This window comes from Myotis lucifugus, unplaced genomic scaffold, assembly GCF_000147115.1.
Source record: "Myotis lucifugus unplaced genomic scaffold, Myoluc2.0 scaffold_728, whole genome shotgun sequence".
NCBI classification, from domain to species: domain Eukaryota; kingdom Metazoa; phylum Chordata; class Mammalia; order Chiroptera; family Vespertilionidae; genus Myotis; species Myotis lucifugus.
Genome location: NW_005871776.1, coordinates 77498 through 97022, shown reverse-complemented (window position 1 = coordinate 97022; position 19525 = coordinate 77498). Strand labels below are relative to the sequence as shown.

The window sequence follows — 19525 nt, the reverse complement described above, 5'->3', positions numbered from 1 at the left end:
TAAGAGGGAAGGATCTAATTTTTAAACATAATTTGGTGGAGTTGGAGTTGTGATTCTTAGAAAGTCTCTGCATAAATTCCCAGGTTGACAGCTTGAATGAGGACGTGGTATCAGAGGTGCTCCTCTGAGGAGGACTTTTTGGAAACCTCGAAGGCTTAGGCATTTAGAGGAGAAATGCAAATACAATGGCCTTAAGCAAGGGTTGTTTCCGCCCGGGACCTTCCACGTGTCAGGCGAATGTGATAAGCACTACACTATGGAAACACCATGCTGAATGCTTGCTTAGCAGGCATAGCGGAGTCACATACTTATGTCCTAGGTGTCCCCAAAACTAATACTTTCGAATGATTTTTCTTTTAGTACCTTTTCATTCACAGTGCATTTTTCTCACATTTCTTGTTAAAATAAAAATATGGACATTCTATGACTCATAATCAAATGTAACTCAAAACCTGAGTCCAAAATTCTCCAAAACTAGGCAGGGTGACATTGCCACCTTTTGAACTTTTAGGGGGTTTTGTTTTATTTGCTTGTAACTCAGTTGGGTGTAAAGTAGTACTGGGTTTTAATTCACATTTCTCTAATGACTAAACAGGTTGGGCATCTTTTTGGTCTGCTTATTGACCATACATGTATTTTTTTCTTTGTTTTTTTTATACAGGTATTTATTTTTTATTTTATTTATTTATTTTTTAATTTTGAAATATTGGGGGACCAGGCAGGCAAGTCCAGAAGGACTTCCACCGATGCTCAGGCCGCTCCAATCTTTTATTGAGCTGGAGTAGCCCTTAGGTAAGGAGATTTCAATGACACACAGATTAGTTCATCAGCAGACCTATACATGTATTTTTTAAATTGAAGTGCTTATTCAAGTGCTTTGTCCATTTGCCATTCACTCATCTTTTTATTATTGGCTTCTGGGATTTCTTTAAAAAATCTGGACCCAAGTCCTTTGTCAGATATGTGTATTATGCACGTTTTCACTCACTCTTTCACTTGTCTTTCCATTTCTTAAGGATGCCTTTTAATGAGCAGAGCAGGAAGCAGGCAGGGCAGGGCCTGAGGGCCAGAGAGAGACCTGCACAAGGCGCCCGCCTGGCAGCAGAGCAGAATGTGAGCCAGAATCTGATTAGTGGGGGGAGGGCACCAGCATGAATAGCGACATTTCTCTGACATTTGCCATTAAAATACCGACATCCACAATGAGAATAATCACCCAGTTATATTTGCAGAACTTCTTGTCTGTAACAGAGCTGTTTTAGCTGGGAGTGAGGATGGTTGCATACACAAGTCAGTTATATGTGGAACAGGTGCTGGGAATTTCCTCTTCTTAAACATGCTGCTTTCTCCTGTCCAGTGAACAAATATGTCCTGGTCTGAGGTCGGCTGCAGGGAGTGGCGAGGGTGCTGGGCTCAGACCCCACCCCTAACCAAGCTCTTCTTTGCCAGCTTGAGCCAGGTCTGCAGCTGCTGCAAGATGCTCTGTAAAGAGGTGGAAGAATTTTGAAAGTCAGATCCCAGTACTAGTGAGGGCAGGAGCATGCACATTAGTATGCAAATGAAAATGTAAATCACCCAGGGCTTTTTGTTGTCCTCTTACCTGGCGCCCTAGGCGGAGGCTGGGGGTGTCTGAGGGCTGCTCAGGTGCCATATCCAAGCAGTGAGAGGCATTGGGGATGAGAAGGGCTGACACGGAGGGCCCCAAGTCCTGCGTGACACTCAGCACATGCCAGGGGTCCATATCCCCTGGGAAGAAAGGGGAAATGGTGTGCTGAGCTGGGGCCTGCTGGAGACTTTGAGGTCAGGTTCTGATGGCATACTCACCATTCACGAACAGCACCTGGGTAGCCACTGGGGTCTGGCCACCGTAGTAGGAGTTGGTCTGAGCCACAGCCTGGACTGTGGACCAGGTTGAAAGCCCAAACACCTGCTCACACAGCTCCAGCTGGGAGGGCAGTGCGGGGAGTCTGGAGAAAGGACAGGTGGGGTCCTCACAGGTGACATCTGCGGAGGGAGCTATCTGTAAGTGTGGGGTATAAGCCCCACCCCCAGCCTCCTTCAGTTATCGCTGAGCTCTCCCCACAATGACCAATGAATTCACAGCCCTGTGGGAGAGGCACCTCCCACACCGGACAGTGATGGCCCAGAACGACAGGGCTGTGATGGGCTGAAAATTAAAACGTTTAGAATGCTCATGTACTATGTTAGCTTATCTGGACCAATAGAAATAAATGCCTTCCTTCTGTTGATGTAATTGTTCCCTTTCCTTTCTCATAAATAACCATTGCCTTTGTCTCATAATTGGAAAACTATTTAAGTTTCTGCCTGAATCAGCACTTCTCATGCAGGTATTCTTATTGATCACAAATAAATGCTTATTGCCCATCACCTATCACTTCAATAGGCTTTTTTTTTAAAGGTTATCAGAGGAGGGTTGGGCCAGGCACTCACAGAAGCCGAACTCAGTACATGTCTGGTACAACCACTGCCGGTCACCCACGCCGGACACTTGGGGTTCTGTGACCCTCAGCTGTGCCAATGTCTCTGCTCGGGAAAAGCTTAAACACCTCTGGCCCAGGCTGTGCATGACAACCTGAGGGACAATATACATACTCACACACATACATTCATAAATGTCTCCCCTCCCACCTGCAAGCCAGGGTCTGGCAGCTTAGGTCCCTAAAAGTCAAAGGTGAGAAGTCAGAAGGGGGGTGCCTGAGTTCTCCTGGGAGTCAGTGGTCAGAGGGGTGGGTGTCTGGGTCCCTGTGGGTTAGCGGCTCAGGGACTAGATGACTGGGACCTATTATCTGTGAGGCCTTGGGCGAGTGATACTATCTTGGACCCCAGTTTTCTCCTCTGTAAGCGGGGGTAGTAACAGTGCCGATCTCCAGAACTACTGTGAGAATTCATTGGAATAATACATGTGAAACACTTCACACAGCTCCCTGTGCAGATAGCGCTGTTTAATTAACGGCTGGATCGCAACTGTGGATTCGAAGATGGGGGTTCTGGGCTTCAGAAGAACTCTGTGCTCAGGGCTACCTATATTTTTTCTTTCAAGTCTAAATACTAATTGACACTTGCTGTGTGCCAGACCCTGTTGCAGGCGCCGAGAATAAGACAAAACAAGACAGACAGGACAGATAGCCTAGTTGCTAATTTTGCATCGTGTGTGAGCCCATCGCAGGCCCCCCTTCACTTCACCTCCCCAGGGCCCTGTGTCATCCGCATTTGACAGGTGCAGAAAATAAGGCTCGGAAAGGGTTCAAGGCTGCCCAAGACTGCACAGCGGGGTGGGCGGAGCCCTTGTCTATGGACTCTCCCACCGTGCTATGGGGAGCTCACCTGCACCGCCCGACGCAGCCCGTGGTAGGGCACAGGGCGGCTGCCATTGCGCCTGCCCTCGAGCAGGAGTCCGCAGAGCTGCCGCACGCTCAGCGGCGCCCCCGCCTGCCCGTCATACTGCACTGCGCCCCCCACCAGCGCCTGCAGCGCCCCCAGCAGCTCCTCCCGGTCCTCCGCGCGGCCCAGGGACGAGCAGGCGCCCAGCTCCGCCCTCAGAGCCGTGCGGGCCTCCTCTCCCGCGCGCAACCGCCGCTCCACCTCCGCGAAGGCCGTGGACACCGCCGCCCGGCACTGCGGGGAAGAAAGGTTTTGTCGACGGAGAGCAGGGCCTGGGCCCGGCCTGTCTCTTCCAGGACCAGCATCCTCCTGAGCTCCCGAATGCCCACACTGAGCCTCACCTCCTATAGGGTCCACCCTTCAGGCCCCGCCCCACACTGAGCCTCACCTCCTATAGGGTCCACCCTTCAGGCCCCGCCCCACACTGAGCCTCACCTTCTGATAGGTCGACTCTCTTCAGGCCCCGCCCCACACTGAGCCTCACCTCCTATAGGTTGACTCTCTCCAGGCCCCGCCCCACACTGAGCCTCACCTCCTGATAGGGTCCACTCTCTTCAGGCCCCGCCCCACACCGAGCTTCACCTCCTGATAGGTCCACTCTTCTAGGGCCCCGCCCACACCAGCCCCGCCCCCGTTGAAGCTCTTCTCATCGGAGGTCCTGGCCCCTCCTCCGCGCCAGCCTCCTAGGGTCCGAGCATCTCTCGGGGTCCCACCTCCCCAGACCCCGGCGCCGAGCTGGCTGCACTTTCCCCCCTGGCCCCAATTTGAAGGCCGCCTCCCCTCTCCAGCCCCCAGGGACGGGCCCACTCCTACTTCCGGGGACCCGCCGATCGCCGTGTTCGTGAGGCTCCTGGACACCACCTGTGGTCCGACCGCCGGAGGAGAAGAGGCGCATCAGGGACCCGGACGCTGAGACCCTGCTCCCCCCGGGCCCCGCCCGCATCCTCACCTCGTTGTAGGCGGAGAAATCCAGCACGGCCCGCACCGGGGCCGAGGAGGCGACCGCGGCGAAGAGAAGATGCGGGAACTGGGGGGGAGGGGGTTGTCAGGCGGGCGGGGGCTGGGACCCCCGATCTTCCGCCCTGTGCTCGCTCGCCTCGCGTGGCCCTAGGCGAGCCCCTCTCCCTGTGCACCGGACCCTGTGGAGACGGCTGTGGAGAGCCCTTCTGGGGGGAGAGGGTGTGGGAGAGGGTGTTCCTGTCCCCTGAGATGGGGACCCCGAGTCCACCCCACCCCCCGTGTCCGCCCAGAGGGGTCCCGGGACCTTCAGCCGCGCCCAGGCGGCCAGGGAGCCGGCATAGGAGCCTCCGAAGCAGACCCAGCGGCTGGAAGAGGAGACGTTGTGAAGGCGGGAGAGCGCGAGGCGCGCGGAGACCACGTCGGCCAGCCTGGGGCGAAGGGAGGCGTCGGTCACCTCTGCAATCCCTGGGGCACCCCTCTATCTGGACGGGGCAGGGGTGCCTGGCCGGGAGCCAGGGCTCCTTCCTCAGGAAGTGTTTCCGAAGGCGTCACCCGCGCATCCACGTCCGGAAGTGGCCCCCGGGGAGGCCCCTGGGGAGCCTCCGCGCTCCTGCTTCCCAGTAGCGGGCGAGGAAAGCCTCGGGCAGGGCGGGCGGAAACCAGACCAATAGAGAAGGGGGTCCTCAGGCAGAGGTGTCCTGGCTGGTGGGTGAGGGCACGGGGCAGGGGGCACAGAAGCGATGCCGGGGCGGTCTGACCTCCTCTTGTCTGTTCTAAGTGCTTTCTTCCCGCCCGAACCTTCCTGAACCAGTTTGCAGTCGGGGCCACCCCACTGCAGTGAGAAACCGGGTAAGTTTGTGAAAAGATTGGAAGATAGGGAGTAACGCAGAGGGACACAGACAGACAGAGACAAGGGTAAGACAGAGAAAGGAGAGCATTCCAGACACGTGTGTGGAGAACAGAGCAGGTGAGGGGTCAGATCAGGGGTTGCAGGCGGAGTAGGGTGCCCCAAAGGAGGGGAGGGGAATATGCAACATCTGGGGCGGGGGGAGCCCAGGGGGAGGGCTCAGAGGCTCAAGACAGCTGAGCCTGGATGTGTGGGGAACAGCAAGGATGCCTGGGCAGTGGAGCCCTATGAGTGTGAGGAAGTGGAGGTCAGAGAGGGACAGGGCCAGAGCCAGCCAAACCTCAGGGCCACGGTGAAGACGGCACTTTACTGTGATGAGATGACAGAGGTGAGGGCTCTGAGGCAGCGAGAGTGGTGGTTGGGATTGCGCCCTACCAATCACTCTGGCTTCATCGGGAGCATGGACTGAAGGCCAGTGAGGAGACTGACCTTCAGAGAGGAGGCCAGGTCGTGTGGACCAGTCATCATAGTGAGACGAGATGAGAGAAGACAAGGTATGAGAAAGAAAGAGATGGAGAGGGACAGAGACCCAGAGATGGAAAGGGAATAAGACACTGAAAGGCAGAAAAACAACAACAGCCATGAACCAAAGACTCAAGGTCAGTTCAGGCAGGGGAGCATCTCTAGTCCCATGACCCCAAACCCTTTCCCCATCCCAACGTACGCATGGCGGCTGGACAAGAAGCGGAGCTGGGCCATGTTCAGGCCCCCAGCAGGTATGCTCAGGCCATAAAACCTGTGTTCCAGGCCTATCACCAGGGCCCCCAAGGCTGGGGCCAGGGCTGCAGGGTGCCCTGTGAAGAGGGTGGAAGGGGCGTGTGAGGCGGGTGACGCCCTCGCAGCCCTCCCCCGGCCACCAGCTCCCTCTCTCCCGCCCTTGCTTCTCACCTCTCATCACTGAGCCCGGCCCGAGGCTGCCCTCGCCCCCCAGATGCAGGAATACGGGTCCATCCCGTCTGGCCCAGTGCTGGTCGCTTATCCAGTACCGCTGAGGGTGGATGAGGAAGAAACGGGATTGTGAGCGTCTGACCTCTCTTCTCTATTCCCTGTTCCTCCCAGTCTTTCAGTGGTTCTCAACCTTCCTAAAGCCGCGACCCTTTAATACAGTTCCTCATGTTGTGGTGACCCCCAACCATAAAATTATTTTCGTTGCTACTTCATCACTGTAATGTTGCTACTGTTAGGAATCGTAATGTAAATATCTGACATGCAGGATGTATTTTCATTGTTACAAATTGAACATAATTAAAGCAGAGTGATTAATCACAAAAACAATATGTAATTATATATGTGTTTTCCATGGTCTTAGGCGACCCCTGTGAAAGGGTCGTTCGACCCCCAAAAGGAGTCGCGACCCACAGGTTGAGAACTGCTGCCCTAGGGGGTCGCTCTTCCTACACTTCGCAGTGTCTGAACCAGGCTTGTTTATGGGTTCATTTCCCTCCCGTTGTCCTCTCACCTAGAGTGTAAGACCTACAAGAGCAGATATTTTGGTCTTTTTCTCTCTCATATCCCAGGGTCAAGTGTAGTGGTGAGCACATGGGAGGCACCTGCTGTGTTCATGATTGTAGAATAAGTAACACGTGCGGGTGGATCGGGCAGAGCCCCGAGGTGAGAGGACCTGGGAGGCTGTACAGAGCAGGTGTGGGAAGGGGGAGGGTGTTCAGTCAGGAGATACCGTCAGGGTGTGAGCCAGGGCTGGTTCCAAAGTCAGCCAAGTCTGCACACATCCAGACTGGTGGTGGTTTTAGGGTTCATTCTGAAGGACATGGGGCGGGGGGGGCTGAGGGAGGGAGAGAGGACGCAGAGGCTGAGGGACGGAGGAGAGAGGGGAGGAGAGGGCCGGGCAGACAGTGGGCTCCCGCCCCGACCTCACCTGAAGGAAGGACCTCTGGTCAGACGCATTGAAGGGGTCCAGGGGCTGCTCCAGCCACCCCTCTCTGGGGCGGGCCGCCACCCCCGGGCCCGGACTCTGGCCCAGGACGGAGCTCTCCTGGAAACGCCGCATGTGCTCGCCGAGGCGCCTGAGGAGCGAGGCTGCGGGGCCCAGAGGGGACAGCGTTCAGCCGAGCCCCCTTCGGAGCCCCTGCCTGAACCCCGGGCTCCTCCTACCTGGAGCCGAGGCCCCCCCGAGGGAAGCCAGGAGCAGAGCGCCCAGCCACAGCGCAGGGCCCAGCGCCATGCTGCCCATCCTCGGCGGGAGGCGCCAGGCCGCTCCATCCTGCCCCCGGGCTGGCCTGGAGGTTTATAGCCCAGGAGCTCGGGTTTCTCTGCAGACGCGTCTCCTGGTCAAGCGTCCGTAGGACCCACCTACGCGGGGCAGGGACGCCCGAGTCTGCGTCCGGAGCTGGCGAGGCCGCACCTGGATTCCAGCGTCCTCCCTCCCTCTGTTCCTGGCTCTCTCCCCTCTCGCCCCCCGGTCTCCCGGGCCTTGGCCCTCAGTTCTCCTCGCTGAGCTTCCGTTTCCCCTCTCGCCCTTCAGTCGTCGTTAAAACGAGCTAAAGAAAGTCTGCTTTGGAAAGAGGAAAGAGACCTTCAGTTCTAAGCACGCAAGAATGTCAGCAAACTTTTTATTTTCTTAAGCAAAAGCGGCTCTCCGCGCAGCTGGCCGGTTAGCTCAGTTGGTTAGAGCGTGGTGCTAATAACGCCAAGGTCGCGGGTTCGATCCCCGTACGGGCCAGGGACCTGTTTTTCTCTTCCTCAACGTGATTTGGCTGCAGCACCTCACACGTGGGAAATAGCCCCCCCCTCCCCATGTAAGACCGGGATTAAATGTTGGCTTCATTTTCTTAATCTTCAGCTGTGACACCAACGTTCCTTGTCCCCTTCTTCAAAGGAAGGAAAAACGAAAAAAAAGAAAAAACCCGACTTGAGGAAAAAGTGGCATAAAGCCTCCCACAGACGTTTTAGTAAAGAGGATGCGGGCACACGAGCAGGGGCGGCCCCGGACTCTGAGCGCCACGAGTCTCCGCGAGTCGTTTATGCTTCATCTACCTGCTGTCTCCTCACCTGCTCCTCTTCAGCTCTGTCGGCAGCGGTACTTTTTATGGTTAAAACCATCACAATCAGACACATACATATTTTCTTTCCCTTTTTTCCTTTTCTTCCTTTCTTCTTCTCCTTCCTTCCTTCCTTCCTTCCTTCCTTCCTTCCTTCCTTCCTTCCTTCCTTCCTTCCTTCCTTCCATATCCAAGTCATGTATATTAAAAATACCAGTTTTATCTCTTAGACCCCTTTGCCTTTCAGTTCAATGACGGAAGGAACAGCAAAGACGGAGTTAAGGACAGGCTGAGGGTGGGTCACGGCAGAGATGGAGAAAGGCCCTGCAATGTATGGAGTTCACAACTGGGTAATAAAACACGATTTCTATTTTGAACTTTGTGCATCAATTCAGAGATACTTAGTTATGCGCGGTGAGCTCTATTTTAAAACTTGCCATGTAGAGCGTCTTTACTGTAAAACTCAGAAAAGGTAAAAAAGTTGTTTCCGCCCGGTTTCGAACCGGGGACCTTTCGCGTGTTAGGCGAACGTGATAACCACTACACTACGGAAACAGGCTTGCCATATCCTTCTTTGCATTTCCAAATAAGTAAGAATTAACCGTGACTTTATCCTTTCCATGAAGTTTTTTTCTTTTGTTTTGTCTTGTTTTTTGTTGTTCAGACACTGATTTCCTTCCACACCCAGACCCTTGGCCTCCACAGCGTCGGAGCTGAGCTCTCCGTGACGGTCCGCGCCCCGGACTGGGGAACTCGGGCGCCTGGGAAATTTCAAGAATCATCTTGGCACGTCTGCGCTCACTCCCGTCCCCATCTCCCGGTGACTGCGATTATCCTGTAGAAGCTGCCGAGCCCAGAGGACTCGGCCAGGACCTGGGGAGGGGGTGGCCGGGGCCCAGTGTGCCCGCGAGGGGTGGGGAGGGGCCGCGAGCCGGTCCATCCGGCGTCACACTTCTGTTCTGTTCTCTGTCTCACGTCACCCACCTGGGACGTGTGCGCTCGTGTCTTAAGTCCCGCAACGTCCCACAGCAGGAAGGTGACCTCTAGGCTCACCCGACTCTTCTTGGTGAGACACCCCATCTCCAGGGCCCCAGGCCACCTGCCTCCCACTAGCGCCTGAGGCTGACCGCCCCCCCCCCCCCCGGAGGAGAGCAGAGAGAAAAGTGCGTGTCCCCAAAGGCGCCATGCCGACTGTCGTGTAAGTTTGTGTGTAGTGACTTAGGCACAATCAGGTGGATGCCCGGAATGAAAGTCACAGGATTTCTCACAGCAGACGGGCGTCCCTTCAGTCTTCGGGGGCAGGAAACACTTGCTGGGGGGAGTGATGTGACGTAAACACACCTGAGGGGGCGGAAGGGCCGCGGAAGGGAGATCAGGGGCCTGCGCTGGGCGAGCCTGGCGCAGAGCGGGAGTGGGTCTGAGAGCGCCCATTCCAGGGGTGAACCCGAGCTTGTCTTCCCTCCTCCTCCTCCTCCTCCTCCTCCTCCTCCTCCTCCTCCTCCTCGCGGAAATTCACGTCCCGGGGAGTAAGTAACACGCATGGGCCGGGCCGGGGCTCGGGGGACCCTCCACTGTAGGAGCTTAGACTTAACCTGCAGGTGACGGGTAGGGAAGAATCAACTGTTCCAAGACGAACATGACAATTTCCATTTCCATCCAAAGGCCTCTTGGGCTTCGGTGTCAATGAATAAAAAGGGCCGATATTGTGTGACGAATTTTCCAAACCTTCTTACAGTTTGAAAGATTGCACAGTATCACCGCATGTACTTGTGCTATTGGAGCTTGGTCCTCAGCCGACCTCCCTGCGCCTGCGCCGGGTGAACCGTTGCTCCAGGGCCATCTTTCCCGAGCAGGTTGGGCTCACTTTCTTTTGACCACCTGGGGGGTGCAGGGCACCGAATGTCCTTCCCTGTTGCCTAAGGAGCAAATAGCTTCACAAACTTATTCATAACCTTGCAAGAACTAGCAGTTCTAATTAGTACTAACTTGGTAAGACTTAACACAAAAGTCTGCCTCAGCCACCGGGATGGCCGAGTGGTTAAGGCGTTGGACTTAAGATCCAATGGATGTTTGTCCGCGTGGGTTCGAACCCCACTCCCGGTAGGTTGGTTGGAGTAGGTCTTTTATGCGGGGAAAAGGATGAATTCCTTCTGCAATACTAGGCCAGTTTCTAGTTGAGCCTTAATTTAGTCATTCCAATGGCTGTCTATAATTGATGGGTTTAGGTAATTAATATGTAACATAGTTACTGACATCTCCTTATTAAAATCTAAATTTTCTGTATCCTTTTGTTTCCTTTAAAATCTTTTCTCTTGTATTTGAAATATATGAGCATTTTTCCATGATTTGGATTTTTTTCTCCACTATCACTTTAACATTTATGTCTTTTAAAACAATTTTTAGTGCTTTCCCTAGGATATCTTAATATACAGCTACAATTAATGCCTGCCTTCAGATAACATCGTGCTGGTCCTGTGTAGGTGAGAAGTTTACTCACTCTTATGTTTTGTGTTATTGTTGTCATAGTTTGCTTTCATGTGCACTATAACTGTACAGCATGTTTATACTACTTTTGCATTATGCAGTTATTTTTAGAGTTATTAAAATCTGGAAACTTAATATAATAATTATATTCTTAATTGTAATTAAAAATATAATTAATTATTCTTAATTATAGCCAATTAATTAAGAATTGGTTATAATTTGTAATTAATAAAAAAATAGAGATGTCCCCCGGCCCTTGAGTTAAAATATTAAATCAACTATCTCTGCCTAGTAGGACTACGCCAAGTAATTTGATTTGATTCAACTTTATATTCTTTTCACTTTAATTCTATCCCCGTAAGATCCATTCCTACTCAAACTTGCCCGGCTTCTTTTAGTATAAATTGCCCAAATCATGCATTTCTTATGTGTAGCTCACCTCCTCATGGGTCCCACTTTGTCCTTGAACCCTGGATCACTTATACAGTGCTATGTGTAGATTATAGCTCAATAAAACTGGGGGGGGGGGGGGGGTGAGGAAGGGGGGAATATCATTAATTCACACACGAAAATTCTCCAGGATGCTTTCTTAGCTTTTAGTGCCTGGAATTTGTGTAATATTTTGATCCCTGGGTCAAGCCTTTGCTTGGTTATAAGTCTTTGTCTTTATAAATTTGAAATAAAATTTAAAAAGGGGGGAAATCCACAACAATGTGCATTTTCTATACAAGGCTGTGGCAGACCCAGGCCACTCAGGCAGTCTCCTCTGTTCTGGATGGGAGGGGCACCACCGCCACTAGGCAGTTGTTTCCGTAGTGTAGTGGTTATCACGTTCGCCTCACACGCGAAAGGTCCCCGGTTCGAAACCGGGCGGAAACATAATTTTCCCAAAATGCTATTTCGACATTTATAAGTTACAGAGCTCAGAGTCCGTACGCTTGCTCCTTTTTGGAAAGCAGGCGTTATCCTAAGACACCCGCGGAGTCACTGGGGTTCCGCACAAATTTCCAAAATTACGCAAAGCCAGGGAGATGCCAACCCAGGAGGTTCCGTGTAAGCGGAGGTGGAAGTTACACGCCGCATAGGGAAGCTCTCCATGGCCCATACGTCAGTGCCTAAGATCGCCCAGCACGTAGACAGCTGCATGTAGGGGGTCCATTCACTGCAGACGCAACACGGGGTAGGAAAGCAGAGAAAACATGGGAGCATCGTAGGGTCCAACCAAGAAAGGGAGCAGAGGAGACGCAGGGATGAGGGCTGCGCGGGCCCCACCCCGTGGACACCGGTCAGGCCCGGTTGGGAGGGGCATCTCCCCTGCGGTCTCGGCGTTTCTCCCGGTTCAGACAACAGCCCTGACCCTGGACGCCGATGGTCGTGGGTTTGGGGGTCCTTGTTCCTGGGAACCGGTCGCGGGCTCTGAGACACGGTCGCACGGTCTTCCCGCCCCGTGGATCCCCGCCGCACTCGGGCGCCACCGCGTGTCGGACGCTCCGCACTGCAGCGCCGGACCCGCGCCTCCGCGAGTTTTCTCGGTTAGAGCAATTCCAAGTTTCCCGGGAGGAGCACGTTCCTCCGCGTCCGCACCTCGGCTGGCTCTTTTCTCTTTGTAGGAAAGAGAACATTTCTTAACCTTTTGTTAAAAAAGAACACACTGACGAGTCTCCTATGACTTTACAAAGGCTAAGTGAGCGCGCATTCTCCGGGCGGCCGGTTAGCTCAGTTGGTTAGAGCGTGGTGCTAATAACGCCAAGGTCGCGGGTTCGATCCCCGTACGGGCCAGCTATGAGTTCTTTTCCAGTTTCATTTTAAATTTTATATCTACCTCATAGTGGGCTCTGCTCACATCTGATTACAGACATTGCTCAGATCACCACCGCTGGGCGATAAGATTTGTCAGGTTCTTTTTTTGTTTTTGTCTGAGAAATAACAGGGGAGCTAGAATGGAGAGGTTGGAGAGAACACGGGACGCGGCCAGGCGGGCGCATTTAGGGGTCAGGGAAACGGGGCCTAGAGGATCCCTTGCACCGTCTGTGCGGAGCTGGACGCGAGGGGTGCGATAGCTGGAGGAAGACCCCCCTTGAACGCCCACGGTGTGAGGGTGGCAGGTTCCTGCCTGCGGCTTCCGGAGGCGGGGTTTAGTGCTTTGTTTTTTGTTTTGTTTTTCTGCAACCTCACGCGGAGCTCAACCCGCAGTGACCTCTGATCCTTTCCTCCCAGGATTTGAGATTTGAGACAAAGGTGGGTGCGCGATGGGGCAGGATGGCCCGGCTCCTCCGCCTGCTGCCCTCCTCGCCCGCTGTCACCCCCCGCCCCGCCCCTCCGCCCCCCAGCACCATCTCACTGCTCGTCTGGCTGACGAGCGCGGGCGCACTATGGAGAGGACACGGCCGATCCGGGATACACAAGGAGGTCCGTAACCCTCAGCCGGGAACCCATGGGTGCTCCACGAACCCAGGAGGGCGGGGCTCGCGTTGCTTGCGGGGTGCTGCCTCCTCCAGGCGAGGGACAAAGACCAGCTCACAGGCAGCGCCGGGAAACATCCAGATATGAATAAAAGGCCCTTCGTACTCCATTGCACGTTAAGTTATGAACCTGCCGAGTTCAAGGGCAGAAGGACCGGCAGGTGAGGCCCCCGGGGCCCTGGGCCCAGGAGCAGCTGCTGGGACGCTTTTCCGTGACGCGTTCAGCCCTGTGTTCGCTTCGCTGCACATGCCTTCAGGGAAGCCTGGAAGTAAAATAACTCTGTACAGATGACACAAGGTTTTTTTTATTTTTTAATAATTATTTATTGTTGAAAATATTACATATGTCCCTCCCCCTCATTGACCACCTCCAGCCCCCCCCCCCCCCACTGCCCTATTGTCTGTGTCCATGAGCCCAGATGACACAAGATTTTAAATGGTTGTCATTAATTTATTGCCCATAATTCTCTAAAGTGAAATAGCTGATGAAAGTCAGACTTGCAGAACAAACATAACGCTGCTAACAGGAATCTGGGTTGCTTCTGGGGCATGCAAACCGGGGAAACCGCCAACCCAAAGACAGTTTTAGACCAAGCGCCAGCAGACATACTGAGGATTGCTCTTGAGATGCAATTCTCTGATAAAAACGTTCTACTAGTTCTAGAATGTAAATCAATAGATAAATCAGTAAAAACCAGATTTCTGTCGCTTAAATAACAAGGCAACTCAATAAACTGCCAGATATTTTTTTAATTTTTAAATGGTTATCTGTTTGCTTGAAGCTTTTTTGTTTGTTTATATTGATGAAAGAAATTCCAAGCCTAAAGAATGTTTTAAAGAGTTTATTTGAGCCAAAGCTGAGGGCTGGACCCGGTAGCAAAATCTCAAAGGATTGAGAAAATGCTCTAGCTAGTAGTAGTTTTGCCATTCGGTTTATACATTAGAATCAGAGGAGAAAACCTAAGGAAGGTACATAAAATCCACTGGTGGCAGATTAAGGGGTGGGTGGGTGGGAAGAGATTAACCAAAGACCTTGTATGCATATATGCACAACCCATGGACACAGACAATAGGGCGGTGAAGGCCCAGGGTGGGGGAGGGGCGGGATAGACATGGTCAATGGAGGCAAAGGGGAACATATACAATACGTTCAACAATAAAGATTTAATTTTTAAAAAATGTGATCATCTATTTGTGATTTATTTCCTCAAGATGTCTAATTAGACAAAATACATGTAGACATAATGAGGATTCCTCACTGTTATCTTGTTCCCCCCACATGCCTCTGTAAATGGTGCCTGTGAAATGTTAACTATCCGGTGCCAACAAAAACAATTTGAGCTTTAATTGCCCCCTTGCACTCAGAAATATGACGGTTTTTGGTTGTAGGGACCCCAAATGGTGAGTATAAATTTCACCAGTGTGTTCTTACTTGTTCTCAGAAATGAGACTGACTCCACACCAAATGTTATAGATAGCTTATTAATTCTTTGCATGCCAACAACCAGACTCCATGATTGACCTGTGTTAACAAAGAACAGGCCCTAAATGGAGCCTCTTGTGCTGAGCCCCATCAGGGCTTAATACCCAGGAGAGGGATTTCATACCAATCAGTCTGGAGTTTCCTGGTCAGCACTAGTGAGGTCACCTGCCTGAAAAGACCCCCTGCCTTCCCCTAAGGCACCGGTTCTCAGCCTGTGGGTCGCGACCCCTTTGGGGGTCAAACGACCCTTTCTCAGGGGTTGCCTAAGACCATCGGAAAACACAGATATAATTACATATTGTTTTTGTGATTAATCACTATGCTTTAATTATGTTCAATTTGTAACAATGATGAAATTGGGGGTCACCACAGCATGAGGAACTGTATTAAAGGGTCGAGGCATTAGGAAGGTTGAGAACCACTGCCCTAAGGCACGGTGACATGGCTTGATATAACCCACTCTTTTAATTTCCTCGTCCCACCCTCATTCTGCCTATAAAGCCTTCCATTTTGTACAACTCGAAGCACCTTCCTATGTACTGGATGGGATGCTGTCCTGATTCAATAAAGCCAGTGAAATCTTTAAATTTACTGGGTTGAATTTTCATTTTTTAGTAGCTAACAATGTTGGTTGTCACAGGTTGAGACCCAAGATTGAACTTCCAAGACAGAACTTTACATGATTATTGCTCAGTTCACATTCCAGTTTTACCAATCATCCATCAGCTAACCCATTACTTTCTTGTTTTCATTTTTTAATAAAATTAAATACACTGGGGTGACATTGGTTAATACATTATGTTTCAGGTGTGCAATTCTGTAACATATCACGTGTACATCGCATTGTGTGCTCACCACTGAGTCTAGTCTCCTTCCATCACCACATATTTGGCTCCTTACCCTCTTTATCTACCCAACCCCTTCCCCTCTGGCAACCACCATTCTGTTGTCTTTGTCTAGGAGTTTGTTTTGTTTGTCCATGTGTTGCTTTATATGCCACATATGAGTGACATCATTTTCCTTGTCCTTTTCTGTCTGACTTATTTTGCTTAGCTTGAAAATCTCAATGATTAATGTTTCTCTTTTGCATTGATGTTTCTCTTCCTCCCTCTCCCTTCCTCTTTCTCTAAAATTAAAAAATACACACCCGTGTTGTCACAAAAGGCAGTATTTTATCCTTTCTTATGCCTGGGTAGTATTGCACTGTATACATGCACCACGTCTTTATCCAACCACCCATCGAAGGATACTTCAGTTTCTATGTCTTGGCCACCATGAACAATGCTGCAATGAACATAGGGGCATATATATCTTTACAAATAAATGTTTTTAATTTTTTTATGTGGATACCCAGAAGAGGGGTATGAGTTCTTTATATCTTTTGGATAATTGCCTATCATCTGAGGAACTGTTTGCAAATATCTTCTCCCGTTTAGTTGTTTGCCTTTCTGCTTTTTGATGGTTTCTTTTTCTGTGCAGAAGTGGTTTAGTTGGAGGTACTCCCATTCATTTATTTTTGCCGTTACTTTCCTTGCTTTTGAAACCCATCGCTTTCTACCAACTACAGAAAACTTATTCATTTTTCTCTTCATGCCAATCCCTCATACGGTGATGCAATTATCTGTCAAGAGACCTTCTACAATTGAAGTAACAATTCAATACAGGGCCAATCAGCTATATAAATGCCTCCATGCCTCTGTAACTTATTTAATGGTATGTACACTATTGAAAATACAAAACCAAATAAGAAGGCCCCGCTGGGATTCGAACCCAGGATCTCCTGTTTACTAGACAGGCGCTTTGACCAGCTAAGCCACAGGGCCCCCTTTTAGGTAAATGTTCAGTTATATCATATTTGTAACTTTTTCTGTGAAATGTAACAATTTGCCAGACCTACCTGATTTTATGACAGAGATTTTATGACTGTCAGTATTTCTGAATTCGTTCTAAAGCAGAAACATCAACATTTTTAAAAAAATGCATTCTGTACTGCAATGTTTTTTAAAAATGATTTTAAATGGAAATGAAATTCCTATTCCGTGGAGACCATCGCCATCTAGAGGAAATACCGGAGATTGCAGCACATTTTAAATTTGTGTCTGTTAATGCCGTGGAGCCACTCCCGCGTCTCAGGGACTTTTCCAGGCACTGGAGCCGGAACAGCAAACACAACAGAATCGTCCTCTGCAGAGTCTGTGTTCTATGGAGGGTCAAGAAAGCAAGAGTAACATTTGGTTTCCAAACCCCAAACCAGTTCCGCTGTGGTCCGGTGACCGAGCCCACGGCGCCACCTGCGGAGCGAACTCCCTGCCCCCGCAAGGCCGCCCTGCGCCTCCCGCTCCCACAGCTGGTGACGGGGATGCCGAGGGGACCGCAGCCCCTGCTCCCGCCCCGCCCGAGCCGGGCGCCGCCAGGCCCCTCGGTGCAGGCCCAGCCGGGGCTCCGCTCCGCGCTGGGGTCGCGGGCGGAACGTCGTGGGGCACAGCTTGTCCCGCGCCTGGTGCTGACTTGGCTCCTGTCCTCGGAGACCGTGAAGCCGGGCGGAGGGTGGACCGACCTGTCCTGCTCCACGGACCCTGCCTGTCCCCACAAGCGGCCTTGCTCCTGGGCTGATGGCATCAAGTTGATCACACGTATTTTTTATTTTTTTACAAAGGTGACATTTTTGTTTTGTGTACACACATGATACATTCGCTATAGTATCTACTCTTATGTCTTTCAGAAAAACACTGTGACTTTAATATCCACCCAAGTTGCCCTGTGGACACCACATCACTGCTCTGGCTGCTGCGCGCAGGCCCGTGTTGGCCCCCGGCGTCTTCCCTGCCCGGTCTCCAGTGATTGACGCACAGGCCCCGGGTCCCAGGGATGGACGCACAGGCCCCGGGGCCCAGGGATGGACACACAGAGGCATCCGGTCTCAGAGATGGACGCACAGAGGCCCCGGTCCCAGGGATGGACGCACAGGCCCCGGGTCCCAGGGATGTACGCACAGAGGCATCCTGTCCTAGGGATGGACGCACAGGGGCCCCGGTCCCAGGGATGGACGCACAGGACCCAGGTCCCAGGGATGGACGCACAGAGGCCCCGGTCCCAGAGATGGACACACAGAGGCATCCGGTCCCAGGGATGGACGCACAGGCCCTGGTCCCGATGCCGCAGGTGACCGCGCCGGCCAGCCCCCTATGCGCTTGTGTGAGGGCCGCGTGGATACACAGGCAGGAGCAGAAGGGGCAGTTCCCGTGTGTTCTCCGCTGTCCACCCGCCGCCGCCTCCGCGTGTCCCTCCAGCCTGCCCGGCTCTCGTTGTCCCGCTTCCGACTTCGTAATCGAGGAGGTGGGAGTGAGGAGTCTCATCGTTGCCTTTTAAGGGTTGTGTTCACGTTCTTTAAAGACGTGGAGCGTCTGCTTAGCCGTCGAGGTGCAGCTTCAGCACATTCACGCTATCGTTTGCCCGCGCTTACTGAGGCTGATGTCTTATTCTTCTTCTTTTTTTTAAATTAAATCTTTATTGTTCAGATTATTACATTTGTTCCTCTTTTTCCCCCCCATAACTCCCCTCCTCCGTTCCCGCCTCACCCTCCGCCCTCACTCCCCACCCACTGTCCTCATCCATAGGTGCACGATTTTTGTCCAGTCTCTTCCCGCATCTCCCACTCCCCTTCCCCCCCAAGAATAGTCAGTCCATTCCCTTTCTATGTCCCTGATTCTATTATAATCATCAGTTCATTCTGTACATCAGATTATTTATTCACTTGATTCTTAGATTCACTTGTTGATAGATGTGTAATTGTTGTTCATAATTTGTATCTTTACCTTTTTCTTCTTCTTCCTCTTCTTAAAGGATACCCTTCAGCATTTCATATAATACTGGTTTGGTGGTGATGAACTCCTTTAGCTTTTCCTTATCTGTGAAGCTCTTTATCTGACCTTCAATTCTGAATGATAGCTTTGCTGGATAAAGTACTCTTGGTTGTAGGTTCTTGGTATTCATCACTTTGACTGGCATCAAACCTGTGACCCTTCAGTCCGCAGGCCTGTGCTCTATCCACTGAGCCAAGCCGCTAGGGCAGGACTTGCACTTTTTGAGGTTAGGCTTAACAGGTCTTCCTGTTACTAGGTTATACATATTCTCTCAAAAAAAAAGTATAGGTTTTCTTTTTCACATTCGAGACACGGATCCATCTGGAGACCTAGATGCACGTCTGGTTGTATGTGACATTCTGTTGGAGTTGTGTCTTCCAGGGCCCAAAGCTTTGGTCTGGTGCGGGTGTCCAGGATGTGTGGGTGCTCACGTGGCACCCACACCTTGTTATCTAAGCCTCCTCAGTTTTATATAATTGCACAGGATGCCTTTTTAAGAAATCTGTTGTTTTCAAGTGCTTCGCATTCAAAATAATCAAAATGCCAGAGGCACATGTATTTTGGGGTGGCATCCTCTATTTAATTCCTTCCCATCTTTCTCTCTCTCTCTCTCTCTCTTTTAATATCTTCTTATTGATTTCAGAGAGGAAGGGGGAGGGAGAGAGAAACATCAATGATGAATCATCCTGCACGACCCCTCCTTGGGGATCGGGCCCGCAACCGGGGCACGCGCCCTGACCGAGAATCAAACCGTGACCTCCTGGCTCACAGGCCGACGCTCCATCATTGAGCAACACGGCCGGGCTCCCTCGAGTCTTAATGCAGATACCTTCCACATAATTCAGTGAGTGTCCTCAGTCAGTCGGTGCTGACCAGCCGCATGCGGGGCAGCCCGGGAGCGGGGGCTTCTGCTTATGGGAACCACTGGCCCCGCGCCTGGTGTCTGCTGTGGGCTGTGCAGGCCC

General features: G+C 51.8%; 1 protein-coding gene and 6 non-coding genes across 7 annotated transcripts; 4 read left to right on the top strand and 3 right to left on the bottom strand.

The window, feature by feature from the left end:
• Positions 1-1166: 1166 nt before the first annotated feature.
• PRSS16 (serine protease 16) lies at positions 1167-7451 on the bottom strand. The gene is made up of 12 exons (XM_006105830.3): positions 7382-7451; positions 7146-7306; positions 6158-6257; positions 5934-6063; positions 4667-4790; positions 4352-4429; positions 4216-4263; positions 3346-3636; positions 2452-2593; positions 1825-2004; positions 1601-1746; positions 1167-1482 (listed from the first exon to the last, which is right to left on the bottom strand). The coding sequence occupies exons 1-12, from the start codon at positions 7449-7451 to the stop codon at positions 1414-1416; spliced, it is 1539 nt and encodes a 512-aa protein (XP_006105892.3). The 3' UTR covers positions 1167-1413.
• A 424-nt stretch (positions 7452-7875) lies between these two features.
• TRNAI-AAU lies at positions 7876-7949 on the top strand. The gene has a single exon. It is a non-coding gene; the product is annotated as a tRNA-Ile (tRNA).
• An 801-nt stretch (positions 7950-8750) lies between these two features.
• On the bottom strand, positions 8751-8823 carry TRNAV-AAC. The gene has a single exon. It is a non-coding gene; the product is annotated as a tRNA-Val (tRNA).
• Positions 8824-10288: 1465 nt separating this feature from the next.
• Positions 10289-10371, top strand: TRNAL-UAA. Its single transcript has one exon. It is a non-coding gene; the product is annotated as a tRNA-Leu (tRNA).
• A 1187-nt stretch (positions 10372-11558) lies between these two features.
• On the top strand, positions 11559-11631 carry TRNAV-CAC. Its single transcript has one exon. It is a non-coding gene; the product is annotated as a tRNA-Val (tRNA).
• Positions 11632-12457: 826 nt separating this feature from the next.
• TRNAI-AAU lies at positions 12458-12531 on the top strand. The gene has a single exon. It is a non-coding gene; the product is annotated as a tRNA-Ile (tRNA).
• A 3915-nt stretch (positions 12532-16446) lies between these two features.
• TRNAT-AGU lies at positions 16447-16520 on the bottom strand. Its single transcript has one exon. It is a non-coding gene; the product is annotated as a tRNA-Thr (tRNA).
• Between the last annotated feature and the right edge of the window lie 3005 nt (positions 16521-19525).

Excerpts from the sequence above, each read along its gene's own strand:
- PRSS16 (XM_006105830.3), bottom strand. The coding sequence starts at position 7,451 with ATGGCGCTGGGCCCTGCGCTGTGGCTGGGCGCTCTGCTCCTGGCTTCC. Across the intron at positions 2,005-2,451 it reads ATGTACTGAGTTCGGCTTCT|ATGTCACCTGTGAGGACCCC; the intron begins GTGAGTGCCTGG and ends CTCCCTCCGCAG. Across the intron at positions 1,483-1,600 it reads GCCTCCGCCTAGGGCGCCAG|AGCATCTTGCAGCAGCTGCA; the intron begins GTAAGAGGACAA and ends ACCTCTTTACAG.